This window comes from Trachemys scripta, chromosome 7 (assembly GCF_013100865.1).
Source record: "Trachemys scripta elegans isolate TJP31775 chromosome 7, CAS_Tse_1.0, whole genome shotgun sequence".
NCBI lineage: Eukaryota > Metazoa > Chordata > Testudines > Emydidae > Trachemys > Trachemys scripta.
Genome location: NC_048304.1, coordinates 44041200 through 44055838, shown reverse-complemented (window position 1 = coordinate 44055838; position 14639 = coordinate 44041200). Strand labels below are relative to the sequence as shown.

The 14639-nt window shown below is 43.2% G+C and overlaps 1 protein-coding gene and 1 long non-coding RNA gene across 4 annotated transcripts in view; both read left to right on the top strand.

The window, feature by feature from the left end:
- Positions 1 to 659: 659 nt before the first annotated feature.
- On the top strand, positions 660 to 6104 carry LOC117881052. The gene is made up of 3 exons (XR_004646677.1): positions 660 to 830; positions 2021 to 2078; positions 5910 to 6104. It is a non-coding gene; the product is annotated as an uncharacterized LOC117881052 (long non-coding RNA).
- Positions 6105 to 8473: 2369 nt separating this feature from the next.
- The window catches only part of NISCH (nischarin), a 57440-nt gene continuing 51274 nt past the window's right edge, over positions 8474 to 14639 (top strand). The window contains exon 1 of one of the 3 annotated variants that reach the window (XM_034775018.1): positions 8474 to 8713. In XM_034775018.1, the coding sequence (XP_034630909.1) occupies positions 8627 to 8713 (87 nt within the window). In that variant the 5' untranslated portion in view covers positions 8474 to 8626. The remainder of the gene's footprint in view (positions 8714 to 14639) is intronic. The other 2 variants (XM_034775019.1, XM_034775020.1) reach the window with 2 other exon arrangements.

Genomic DNA, 14639 nt, shown 5'->3' with positions numbered 1-14639 from the left:
TGTACTATTTCTATCTCACTGCACAGCTATCAGGGACATAATACAATGGGCCATTGGGGTTCATCTACAACTCTGCCACTGACTCACTGAGTGACCTTAAGCAAGTCACCTAACCTCGTAGTGGCTCGGTTTCTCTGTCTGCAGAATGGAGATATTTAATACCTAGCCACCTTTGTAAAACACCTTGAGAGATGTTAAAGAAAAGGCTATAAAGTGCCACTATTGTTTTATTGTATTTTAAATTCTCAATTACCTTGGTGATGCTCACGAGTGACTTCACAAACAACAAGGAGTCTGGTGGCACCTTAAAGACTAACAGATTTATTTGGGCATAAGCTTTCGTGAGTAAAAACCTCACTTCTTCGGATGCACGACTCCCTATTCACTCACAAATGTGGGCCCAAATCCTGCCCTCAGTTATACTGGTGCAAATCCATTGAAGTTGAGAATTTATTCTGGATTTACTCTAGTGCAGCTGAGAGCAGAATCTGGCTCAGCAGGAATAAACTTATTATCATTAATTGTACTATATGCATAAATAAATACATGAAAAGTGTTTGGCACATTGTTAAAGATCTTAATCTACAAATATGGAATCCCTGGCGAGGTAGTTTTCCTTCAGTAATCCAGGGCTCCCTCTTGTGTCCAAATGCAGACAGCAAGAAAAAATAGCAAAAGAAGTCAGCCAAATGTGACACCAGTGTGTTTTGTGGACTGTTTTACAAATTAGCCAATACAAAAGCAACCACTATCTCTGCCTCATTAAGAAAAGAGATGTTCTGTGAAGGAGTGGATGGCTCTGAGGACTGGTAACATGATGTAAAGCTCAGGTCAGTAATGATCATTAATGGCCTAATTTCCAGAAGTGCTGAACACCCACTTAATTGCAAGTTTTGGGGGCTCTGCACCTCTGAAAATGAGGCTAAAGGGGGTCTATGTGAAATGAGTTTGGTGGCCTCTGTCCAGTTCCCTTTGGACATGTATTCACATTGACGCTGGTCAAAAAATAGGAAAATGATTTTGCAAACAGTTTTCAAAGTTTTATTTTTTTCTGTTTTGCAGGCATGGAAATGAACCTGTTTTCTGTTTTTCTCCAAAAAAATGATGCGATATTATTTACTGAAATTGACTATTTTTCATTTACTGACCATGTGGTTTTCAGAAAGAAAAGATGGCTTCCAGTAACTGATAAGTTTTCATACCAAAAAAATTACCAAAAATACCACCAAAAATGTAACCAAAAAGGAACCTTTGGTTAATGCTAACAATAATTTGCAAAAAGGTCACTTTTCCATGGGGGTGGGGGAGGGAGAAGAGGATATTTTGTGCAAATATTTTGACCATCTCTAATCCATTAGCATTAATTGGCAGCCTTGCTAGTGGTTGCAGGGAGGCCAAGAACCAAATGGCCACAGGAACACTCCCTTAAGAAGTAGTCCTTCCAGCTTAGGGTCCATGCACATTGCCAGAGTGGCAGAGGAGAAACTGTGTGTGCCTTATCTGTTCTGTGGGCTCCTGCTAGCCTTGTTATACCTGTTCACCACACACAACCGGCCTCTCCTCAGCATCAGCCCAACACAGGAATTAAAAGAAAAAGGTTATTTCATTTCTTTTTAGAGCATATTAGCCTTTGGAATTTGCTCTTAGTAGGGGTTCAGTACTTTGGACACACAAAGGTCAGCACACAGCAAAGTGCTTTGTGACTGTGAGTCATGGCCACTTTTCAAGAATACACTATGTTAAGGGAAACTGAAGCACAAAGAGCTCAATTTGTCCATTGGCACTGGGAACAAAACCCAGGAATCGTGACTTCCAGTCCCCCTGTTCTAACCTCTCGACTGCACTTCTCTCTAGCTAACAGTTTGATTGAACTAATGTCATTAGGGGCTTTATAATCAATACAGAGTAGTAGTTCGATCTGGGTGTTATGAATAGTATAGCATACTATATAATAACAATTCTTTGTCAGAAAAGTTCTATTCACATCTGATATGTTATTTTATCCATTTTTGTTTCCCAGGCAGATAATATAGGATTCTGTGCCGAAAAATGCCATACTCATTTCAGGGAGTTAATGTGTAAGTCTCTTTATGACCCCACCCACAACAGCCTTGAAGGTCCATTGTGAAGCAAACCCGTAGTGGGTGTTATTCTGAGCATGACACCCAGTTCATGCTCAATTTCTGCCGCTCTGGGAGGTGATTGCTATGAGTCATTCCCCCATGTAAAGCCTCTGGGATGCTTCATAGTATTTTTAGTGCCTGGTCCAAAGCCTTTGGAAGGCTTTGGCTTTTGATCAGGCCCTCCAAGAAGCGAAACAGTGATTTAGTTAGGGTGAGCGGAGGTTGAAAAGCTGTAACACATCTCAGTCGATGGTGTTTTGAGAAGGCAGAAGGGAAGGTGTCTTTCTCTGCTCACCAACCCTTTCTGTAAACAGCACAGTGCCTGTTCCCTGTGAATAAAATCCCTGCTCGCCCATTACTAGTATTTGTCTCCACTGAATGAAAACTGCAGTCACTTTTTGTTTATGTGGAATTATACAGAGAAAAAAATAGCATGCTCCTCTTAAAGTATAAGGGCCTAGATTGGCTTATGGAAAGGGCTTGTAAAATGTACTGAAATCCTTATACCCAGAGGCCAAAACCTATTAGCCAGAAGGGAAAGTTACTTCCCTATCCTTGCGCAAGGACCAGGAGCATGACCTGGTTAGAAGCCTGTCACAAAACTCCCCAGCTCTGGCTGACCAGAAAGTGTCACTGCGATTCCTATCTATTCCTAGGTCCTGCCCTGTGCCTCCCTTTTTCGTATAGTCCTTAGCAAATGGATGTCTGATACATATCAAGCTCTCTTCCCTCTCTGCCTCCTGATTGCTGTGATGGGGAAGCTGCCTTTTGGCTGCTTCAAGTAGAGAACTTCTCTTTTCTCCTCCCTCCTCTTGACAGCTGGAGGGAGAATCTTTCTCCCCTCACTGCCCCTGCCTCTTGCTTGCTGCCAAGAAAAGGTGATTCTTTCTCCTCCTCAACCCAGCCTTCTGATTTCTGTGAGTTGCTAGGACCGAAGTGCTGCTGTTCGCAGGGGTCTGCATTTCAAGGAGTCCCATCTATTGGGGAGGGGTTACACATACACCAATATTTGTTCATTGTAAATAAGTGTTGTGGTGCTACAATGATGGAAATAAAAAAATCTGTGAACCACAGAAGCTGCAGGGGACAGAGGCAGATGTAGTAGCTGAAACTCCTTGAAACACTTTTTAAAAATGAAATTATTTGTCAGTGTCCCTTTAAAAACTAACCTGCTGTTTTGGAAAATCAGTCTCAAAAGCTTTCCCTTATTTAAAAAGACAACACTGGCATAGTAATGTCTCTAATCATGGTGGTGTTGTAAATTGCAGTGCTTTGCACAATTACTGTAGAATGCTGTAGTTCACTTTTTGTGAGGATTGTGGAGGAAAGGATGAAACTGACTACAAACACGAAGTAAAATTAACCAGACTAGTTCCCTGTCCGGACAGAATGAACCACAAACCTGAACAAACAGGAGTGATGGGGAAATGTGAATCCTTTCATTTTTAATAATCTGAAGCATTGTTAGTAATACAAGTAAAGAAAAACTTTCAGTATATAGTCTGATCCTGCTGTCCTCGTGGAAGCAAAACTCCTGCTGACTTCCATTGCTGTTTGCTCTCCATTTTGATCATCACCCTCCTTTTGCGGGCAATCAAAATGCAGTGCTGGATACTGGGGATTGTTTCAAAATGCATGCTCTGGCAGTTGTGGGAGGGCCCCAAATGCCATCTGCGTCTGAAGCCCCCCTCACAACTTTTAGATGTGACCCCCAGGGAGCAGCATGGAGGATGCTGCATTCCTGCTTGTCCATAATGTAGCTGTTCTGGGTATAAACAGAACATCAATCTGCCTGATTATCAATACAGCAGAAATTCACTTAATCTGGAGATCATGGGAGGCAGTACCTTGTGGGCAGCAGGCTCTCTGTGGTACAATAACTGTCATTTCTATAACCTCATTTGTCTGTTAATAAAAAACATCTAAAGAGAGGGGAGTGGGAGTGTTGTGTACTGATTTCAACACATTTTTTGATGCAGCTATAGTCCACTTCACACACTGTGGCAGTGGCTCTAAGAGTGACTGTCTTTGGTTACACAAACAGAAATCAGAAAGGGGAAGGAGTGTAAATCTCTGAGCTTGTAAGAAAGATTTTTTTCCCCCACTAGTCACAAGGGAGGGCTTGATATGGCAAGGGGCTGAGCACCTTTTGTAAGATATTGAGTGTGCTCCTCTCCCTGCAAATCAACTGCCGATAAGGGTATCTAGCACTTAAGAAGATCAGACCTTTGTGAGCTCTTGAATTTATTCAAGCAGGTTAAACACTCAGGGTCAAATTTTCCTCTGTTACATCGGTTCAACCCTGTTAATTTCAATGGAAATTAAATGGTGTAAAGGAGAGGGAAATTTCACTCTTGGTACTGAAGTAGTAGTGTCATATGATTTTATCCTCAATAGACTAAATTCAGCACTGATTTACATCCTGTGCAACCCCAGGTTAAATCAACACAGACTCTGACCCTATGTATGCCTAGTAAAGTAACTGAACTGCATAAGAATGGCCACAGAGGATCAGATGGTATAATGGGATAGCCTAATTTTGGCAATTAATTGGTGTTTGATTATTAGCGGTAAATATGCCCAATGGCCTGTGATGGGATGTTAGATGGGGTGGGATCTGAGTTACTACAGAGAATTCTTTCCTGGGTGTCTGGCTGGTGAGTCTTGCCCACATGCTCAGGGTTTAGCTGATTGCCATATTTGGGGTCAGGAAGGAATTTTCCTCCAGGGCAGATTGGCAGAGGCCCTGGGGGTTTTTCGCCTTCCTCTGCAGCGTGGGGCACGGGTCACTTGCTGGAAGATTCTCTGCACCTTGAAGTCTTTAAACCATGATTTGAGGACTTCAATGGCTCAGACACAGGTTTGATACAGGAGTGGGTGGGTGAGATTCTGTGGCCTGTGTTGTGCAGGAGGTCAGACTAGATGATAATAATGGTCCCTTCTGACCTTAAAGTCTATGAGTCTATGAGATCAAAGGACCATTTAGCCTAGTATCTGGTCTTCCCAAAGTGGCCAGTGCCGCATGCTTCAGAGGGAATGAACAGAACAGGGGCAATCATCAGGTGATCCATCCCCTGTTGTCCAGGCTCAGCTTCTGGCAGTCAGAGGTTTAGGGACATGCAGACTATGGGGTTGCATCCCTGACCAGCTTGGCTAATAACCATTGATGGGCCTATCCTCTATGAACTTATCTAATTCTTGTTTGACCCAATTATACTTCTGACCTTCACAACATCCCTGGCAATGAGTTCCACAGGTGGACTGTGCATTGTCTGAAGAAGTACTTCCTTAAATTTGTTTTAAATCTGCTGCCTATTAATTTCATCAGGTGACACCTGGTTCTTGTATTATGTAAAAAGGTAAATAGTACTTCCTGATTCACTTTCTCAACACCAGTCATGATTTTATAGACATTTACCATGTCCCCCCCCTTAGTCATCTCTTTTCCAAGCATGACATTCTTGTGTAATGCTTCTTTAGACAGTGATAGGAGAAGTGGCTGATGGGACGCTGACTGCATATGCTAATCCTGCCACCCACGCACAGTTGAGAATTAATTAGGAACAGGAGAACAGGATCAGACAAGATGACAAACATGCCAGTACAGCAAATTGTTATTTACTTAAGAAGATGGAACATTCAGAGGGATCTTAATTAAAATTGTTCTCTAAAAATACCTATCTCATTATGACACAGTGCTTAGCAGCAGCTCCTTCCAACACTGTGGTGATGGCAGAAGACCTTCTTCCTGGAATGTATTCAGCATAGGTCTTTGTCTTCTCACAGGCATGATCCCTTTGAAGTCACAAGCTGTGGGAAAGAAGGGCAGCGCTCCCACGCTCAGGGAAAAATAAAAAAAGTATGCATTTATCAAGCTGGCATTTGCCCTCGGTAGAAGACTTGTCCTGCTTATCTACTGTGCTCCTTTCTGTTCTCAAGACAGTTGGTATGGCTACTTCCATCTTTTCATGTTCTCTGTATGTATAAATATCGTCTTGCTGTATGTTCCAGTCTATGCATCCGATGAAGTGGACTGTAGCCCATGAAAGCTTATGTTCAAATAAATTTGTTAGTCTCTAAGGTGCCACAAGTACTCCTGTTCTTTTTTCAAGACACTGAGACTCTCAACACTTATTCTGTGATTCAGTTTTCCCATCTATAAAATGGGACTAATGATACTTATCTCCATTGTAAACTAACTGCTTTGAGATCTACGGATGAAAAGTGTTACATAATGTAAAGGGGAATAATGATACCTCTTTGGTAAAGCACTTTGAATTCTACTTCTGAAAAGTGCTGTATAAGAGCTAGATACTATTAATCATAAAATAATATTGGGACAAATTCTACCCTCACTTATAAAGTGTAGTGTAAACAATGGCAGAAATTAGACTGTCCTCTACACTGATTTAGAAGATTCTATTTACATATGGGCCAAATTCTAGTTTCAATTACATCCCATGCAACCCCACCCATTTCACAGGGCATGTCTCAGATCAGAATTTGCTTCTTAGTTCTCCAAAGGTCTTTATCTTAATTGAATTAAATTAACACCCAATTCTAATCCTTATTTTTAATTAATTCTTCTATCATCTCTCTCTCCTATTTTCTGTATTTTCTAACTTCTTTACAGTACTTCAATCAAGTTGAGCCTAATTCAATCCTTAATTGCATGGATATAACTGAGGGGAGAATTTTCCCCTTTGCTTTCTTTGTTGGGCATCCTTAGATTCTCTGCTTTCTTCTCTAATGTCTGCACCTGGGGTATATTCTGTTCTCGGTGACACTGGTGTAATTTTGACTACAATGCAGTCAATGGGCCAGATCATTATTGGTATAAATGGAATTAAAAGTGGCTTCAGTGAAGTCAAAGGAGTTATGCCAATTTACACTAACTGAAGATCTGGCCCCATGGATTAACATTATTGTCACTGAGGTCAGAACTGTTCACTCTTTCTGTTCAGCCTAAATTGCCATTTCCAGCTACCCTGGAACCTTCTAATTCTGGCAGTCTTCTGATTAAAGCACCTGTCCATGTCAGGCAGGGGCAACTCTGGGGCAAGGTTTCCTCACAGAGCTGTTCTGTTGAGATGCTTGTGAAAGCTGCCATTACTACATTCTTATGCTGTCATCAGCCTGAAAGGCAGGGCAGCTACCATTAGATGAGTAAGACTTCAATCGGCTATTACAACAGTAAATATCACTATTCTCTACCATATTTCTTTTTATTTCCAGTCCTATGTACCAGGGAGGGTATGCACTGGAGGAAGCTTGTACAGGCTCTTGGGAAAATGATTTACTAAGTAGAGTGTAGTGCAGGGGTCTCAAACACGCGGCCCGGGGGCCACATGGGCCCCCGGGGTTGTTTTCTGCAGCCTGCAAGCGCCTCGCGCCCCCCCGCCCCAGCATTTACCTAGAGCGGCTCCAGCCCGACGCACACTGGGGGAAGGGCAGGCTTCCTGCCTGCCCTGCCCCCTGCCGCTCCGGGAAGCGGCCGGAACGTGGGGAAGGGGGGGCACAGGGCTCTGTGTGTTGCTCTTGCTTCAGGCAGCACCCCCAGCAGCTCCCGTTGGCCACAGTTCCCCATTCCTGGCCTATGGGAGCTGCTGGGGGTGGTGCTTGAAGCAACAGCAACACACAGACCCCTGTGCCCCTCCTCCCGCAGGTTCCAGCCACTTCCCGGAGCGGTGCTGGGACAGGCAGGCAGGCGGCTTGCCCTGCCCCTGGTGCGTGTCGGGCCGGAACCCACCCCCCACACCCTTCCTGCAGCCCAACCCCCTGCTGTATCCCACACCCCTTCTGCAGCCCAACCCCCTGCTGTACCTCACACCCTAACTCCCTGCCCTGAGCCCCCACCACACCCCACGCCCCTCCTGTCTTCCCTCAGGGCAGGAAGGGGGCAGAGTTGGGGTGGGGATTTCAGGGAAGGGGTTGGAATGGAGGCAGAGCCTCATGGAAGGGGTGACGTGGGGGCTGAGCCAAGGGGGACGACGGGAGGTGTCAGTGATGCGGCCCTCGGCCAATGTACTAGTCCTCATGTGGCCCTCCTGGTCATTTGAGTTTGAGACCCCCTCATATAGTGCATGAATAACCCTCCTGGCCTGTTCCATAGCCCCGCCCATAAACTGCAGGCCCCGCCCTTTGAGTCGTAGCACCACCCCTAAACTAAAGGTCCCGCCTCCTGAGCATCAGACCCCGCCCCTCCAGTGCTACGTTCCGGCTACCAGCGCTGTCTCAGACTCAGCCTGGTTCTAAGCCCCGCCCCTCCCGTGTGCCTGTCTGCGGTGGAGGCTCCCAATAAAGTTGCTGTGGTTGGGGCGGGCCGCTGCCTATGGGGCGGCCGGGGAAGGGGAAGAGACAGAGCGGGATGCAAACAAACATGGCGGCGGCGGCGGTTGGCGCTGTGGGAGGCGGCGCCGCCGCCGGGGCCAGGCGGAGGAGAGCGGCCGAGTGAGCGCCGCGCAGCCGGAGCCCGGACAGCCAGCCGCCCCGCGGGACAAGGGATGGAAGCGGTGGGGACCGGGGAGGAGGGTGAGGAGCCGCCCAAGGAGGCCCGGATACTCGGCTCCGAGCTGGTGGAGAGCTACACGGTGAGGGGCCAATGGGGCCGGGGGCCGACCCCGGGGACCGGTGTGGGGGTAACGCTGGCGGGCCGGGGGCCGTCCCCGGGGACCGGTGTGGGGGTAACGCTGGCGGGCCGGGGGCCGTCCCCGGGGACCGGTGTGGGGGTAACGCTGGCGGGCCGGGGGCCGTCCCCGGGGACCGGTGTGGGGGTAACGCCGGCGGGCCGGGGACCTATTGGCGGATGGGGCTGGAGGCGGGGAGTCGGACTAGCCGAGGGTGCTATCCCGTACATGGGGTGCAATGGGATCGTGGGAAGCAGGGAGGGGAGTAGGTTGCCCCCAGGACCAATGGGCGAGATGGGGCTGGTGAGAGGGGAGCAGGACAACCCCCAGTGCGCTAGTACTAGCTCATAGTCTCCTCGCGGAGTATGGAAGGGAGTTGTCTGAGTGCTGGCTTGGAATAGCGAAGCGGCCAGTTTGGGTATCCTCCTCATTTCACTCCTCCCTCTGCTACCCTAGGGAACAGAAGACCAGAATTTTCAAAAGTGCCCAATCCCCCCTATTGGGGCCAGATTTTCCAAAGTGCTCAGTACACTGGAGAATGAGCCTTTCTTCAAAATCTGGCCCCAATTGCTGGTGCTGAGCCCTTGAAAATCTGGCCCAGGAGTTCCTTTGAAAATTTAGCCCTTTGGAGCAAAGCAATGCCTTTTATTTAGCAGGATTTGTGAGTGGCTGTCATGTTCTTAGTATCTATTTGCTGTAAGAATTTGTCAGTAAGGGAAGATAGCTTTTAAACTTAGACTAAATACAATATTTTAATGGTTGACATAATGATAACATTTTAAGCCTATCTTCTAGTTGAAAAGTTTTGAGAGTTTTCCTGGGGAAAATCAGATGATTCAGGGAGGGTGATTGGGGTTAAAATTCTCAGCAAACATTTCTGAGTTTACTTAACAACTTGGGGAAGGAGTTTAAAATGCCATACATAGCACACAAATTCTTTTTTAAAACTGTATATAGGAATTACTCTATATAAAATAGTTCCTTGGTCTCTTTTTCAGGAAGTTGTTTAAAATAAAAAAAAGTAATTGCACATGTCCATTAAATTACTGTTTATATAACTAAAAATTTGTTCTCCTCCTAGTTTAGTTTATTATGATTAGAACAATCTCTTCTCACTGAATCCATCAGTATGATTTCTGCACACAGAATTAAGTGCTCAGAAAATGCTTAGAAAATTTAAAGGGACACAGTCAACTTAAAAATGGCCCTTTCTGATTTTTTTACCTGCTATTGTTACAAGTAACAGCTCTGCTTACTGTAGCTGAAAATTTTGAAAAAAATCCTGTCTTTTTCCATGTTACTTCTGTGAATAGGGGATCTGGAACAATTTGTATAGTGCGGGTGCTGAGAGTCATTGAACCAAACTATAAACCCTGTATGTGATGGAAACTGTTTCAAGCCAGTGGGTGTGGCAGCATCCCCAGAATCCCTAGTTCCAGCACCTATGTCTGTGAACCTTCATACAGTTTTTAAATAGGAAAGTGTGTAGAACCAGGTATTGGCAGGAGGACTCAGACAGATGTAGTGCACGAAATTCTGTAACTGTTTAGATTGACTAGATTTCAGGTTAGTGTTGTCCCTTTAAACATGTGTAATGTGACTATTCTCCTTATGTTTTCCACACTTTACAATGAGTCAGATGTGACAAGCAAATTTGTTTGCTGTTTAAGAGCAATCACTGTGTTGCCTGTACAGCAGGGGTTCTCAACCTTTTTCTTTCTGAGGCCCCCCCCCCCCAACATGCTATAAAAGCTCCATGGTCCAGCTGGGCCACAACAATGGTTTTTCTGCATATAAAAGCCAGGGCTGGTGTTAGGAGGTAGTAAGGGTAATTGCCTGGGGCCCCACACCATAGGGGGCACTGTGAAGCTAAGTTGATCAGGTTTTGGCATCAGTCCTGGGTGGTGGGACTTGAGGCCTGGGCTGCAGTCCCGCATGGATGGACTTCAGCTTTCTGCCCTGGGCCCTAGTGAGTCTAATGCCAGCCATTCTTGTCGTCGCCCCCTGGAGGTCCAGCAGTACAGGATACTCCTATATTGGGGATAGTAAATCAAAACATAGGTATCTGGTGAATATTTCAATTAACTTGGTTAAGAGGAGCATTCAGCATGTTAGTTTGTTAGAAAACCTATCAAGAATTTTTTATCAGTGTTCTGACTGGTCCTCTTACCCTAGTCATAACAAGCATTTTTTGTATATTTATATTGTTGCTGACGTGCTAAGTGTACTGTATAGCTGGAGAGACAGTTCCTGTCCCAAGGAACTTAGTTTAAAAGACTAAGATCAGACAGTGCATTGGGAGATCCTGACCAGAGCATAGTGATAATTTAGAACCTTTTTGCTTTGTTTATGAACTGAAGTGGTAATGATATTGTTGAGCAACTTCTAAGTTTATTTTTGTTTAATGATAATGGAGGTTCTGGAAATCTTAGTATGTTGGTGCCATGTTCTGTGGGTAAGGTAAGAGACTTGTTTAATATTTTTGTAGATTCTTCCTCCCTGATACTGTTTTGGCTGTAATGTGCAGAATCTGACAGGATTAACACTGCAAAATAGAGATTCATATTATATAGCAGACGCTGCAGATGGACATTATATAACACACTATACAAGGCTGCTAGAGATGTTAAGCATTATCTAAACATTGAAACAGGGGGGTCTCATAACCCTGAATCCACACCTCTCTCTACTTTATAGCCCACCTCCTATCTTGACAGAGCAACAGAGCCTAGATGGAAAGCGTTTGTACTAAATTTACTTGTTCTTCATCCCTGGATCACATCTTTGTATCCTATTTTACTACTGTAGTGTTAGCAGAAAATCAAAGTGTACTTACATGACTGTTAATTTTTTCTCCTCTTCCAGCTTTTATAAAACCTAAAGGCAATAGTAATGTGTTTATACAGTTTTTAAAAGTCTACAGATTTTTTTAAAAATAAACATTTGTCTTCAGTGTTTGGAACTCAAACATTGCAACACTGAGACTCTGAAAGTGAAAGAGGCTGCACGAAAGTGAAATGACTTAATTGTTTTTTCCAATCTGAGACAAATGTAAAAAAAAAAAAATAATTAGCAGCAAACTGAACTTTTGCAACTTCCACTTTTAGTAATCCAAGGTATTGGTAGCAACATTTATATTGTGATTTTTAAGTTCTCTCCTTTTTTAAAAAACAAAACAAATGGCCTGGTCCTGGGTTTTAATAAGGCGCACCTTTATTAAAATCGCTGAATTAAATTAAGGGGAAATAAGGTAAAAGTCCACCTCCACTTTGAATTTTCTGCATTAACTTTTATTTTATGTTGTTGGTTTTAAAAGAATCAGCATGCTTTTTTCTTATTTTCTTCCACCCCATGAGGGTACTGAATTCAAGAACGTCACAGACTGGAAAAATTTCAAGAGCCATTTTAATGCGCTTATCTTCATAACAGCTTTGTCCTGTAGAATATCATCAGGGGTAAGACAACAGTTCTAGGTGGCTTAAACACATGTTAGCAATACTCACTGAAATTGAGGAATGGAATACTCACTGTGTATTGAGGAATGGAAAGAAGGATTATGTATGAAACCAGTGGTTCTCAAACTTTTATACTGGTGACCCCTTTCACATAGCAAGCCTCTGAGTGCGACCCCTCTTATAAATTAAAAACACTTTTTAATATATTTAACACCATTATAAATGCTGGAGGCAAAGCAGGGTTTGGGGTGGAGGCTGACAGCTCGTGACCCCCTGAGAGGTTCTGACCCCCAGTTTGAGAACCCCTTGGTAAAGCTAACCTGAAAGAAACTAAACTTGCTATTTAGTCTCCCTTGGTCTTTGAAAACATTTATCAATGAAAATGTGAAGAGTCAGGGCTTTCTCTTGTTTTTACTACTTTTGTATTGTTCTGCTTGCAATTTAAGCTTTAGACATACCACGGCTTTGTCCTTCCTACTTATGTTAGTGCTATTAGATACTCACTGAAGGTTGTCTGGTTAAAGACATGACTCTCATACCGCTAGCACTGCATTTGTTTCCCCCACACACCTGGTTCATTGCCCCTGAGTTGTGCTCCTGCATTTCCTGGCAATTGCAAACATTTTTTAATCTAAATACTTAGCTTGATTTTTTTAAAGGAAATTATTGCAGCTTTGTGTATTGATATAGAGTTTTTACCTACTTGTAGCTTTATTAGGGAGGAAATATGATTTTGTGGTTATGTCATGGGTCTGGAATTTGGAAGTTGTTGGTGATCTGCACACCTCTGCCCCAGACTTTGGGCAAATCCCAGTTTCTCCATCTGTAAAATGAAAGTACTTGCCTTTTTCACCATTGTGTTAGGCATAATTCATTAACATCTACTATGCTTTGAGATCCTCAGGTAGAAGTTACTATGGAAGTACAAATCATTCAAGTCTCTAATGTGAGACTAGCATCTTCCTTGCACATAGAGCAAGTGAACTGGAATCAGGCTGTAGCACTGATGTTCACTTTAGCAAATGGGGTTAAAAATCATACTGCTATTTTTGAAATACTAAATTAATATAACATTTTCTTTATGTGCTTGATAGGAATTCTATCTAGGATATAAACTCCTAACTATAACATCAACCTTAAAAAAAATCAAAATTCTTATCAGCTATTTGTTATGCATGCTAAATATTGGTCTTTCTCCGATATAAACATTTCAAACAAATTAAAAACTTGGAGTGACTAGACTGAATAAACAGCTTCATGTCAAGAATGCATGTGCTCAGTACTATAAGAGTATTAGCATGAAAAAATGACTGATCTATAAATACACTGAAGACTTTACAAGAGAGGATCTAACCTGTCCAAGACAATTAGTATATACTAATATGCTGAAGGGTACAGAACCCCTCACTAAACAGAGTGATCTGGTAAAATGAGACTGCCTGCAAAGCGGGAGTTTTGCTCAGAGGAGCAAGCCAGTGAACTGTCGGGTTGTAAGCAGTTCTGAGATTTAATGAAAAACCGGTGTATGGCTAAAATGCATGCAGAGATCTCTTGCAGTAAGTTAATTTTTGTCTGCAAGACCATACAGGATGATGCAATTTTGTCATCCTTTTCACTTTGTTTATATTATTCCAACAGATGGCTTGATAGACACACGGCCCATGAAAACTCTTCATATAGTAAGCATAGTCAGCCCTGTTGTATTAGTGGGATCAAACAAAATTAGTTAGGAATATTTTTAAACATTAGTCTGACAAACTTTTTTTTAATCAGATTTTTGCTTTAACAATTGGTAGTTAATTCTGTATCAGTTTTTGAAACACTGCTTTGCAGGAAATCCAAGGCTCTCTTCATATTTACTGAGTAAGATATGACAGTGTGGATTATTGTGAAGTGATTCACCAATACTCTGGTTGCTAATGCTTTTAGGGGTGTGTATACATGTACTAATACATGGTGAATGAAGTCTATACACAGGAATCCTATTGCAGTAATTTTAAAATAGCGTTTTGTGACTCCTATCAATACCCCTAAAAATGTTCATTTGGTCAGATCCATTGCTGATCATATCCTTATCCATTTGCTTTTAACAAAGTGGCTAAGATTTATTGCTTCAGCAGGAGGTATTAGCCTTCCATAATGCAGCTATGCTAATTGTGCAGTACTTGATTACGTTAGGTGAGAGGAATAAATTCCTTCCTCCTTGCTGCAGGTTATCAGTTTATACTGAGAATTTTGAGATTTGATTAACTGTACCTTTACCATAGCTTGCCTACTTTGAGGTATTTTTGATCATACATTATCCAGTCTGTGTTTTACATGTCGCCACAATGTATAACCTCCCATAATCGTTAATTCATAAAGCTGATTTTGCTGCATGAAGTATTTCCTCTTATTCTAAATTTAATACCCTCCCCTTTCATTAAGTCTTCCAC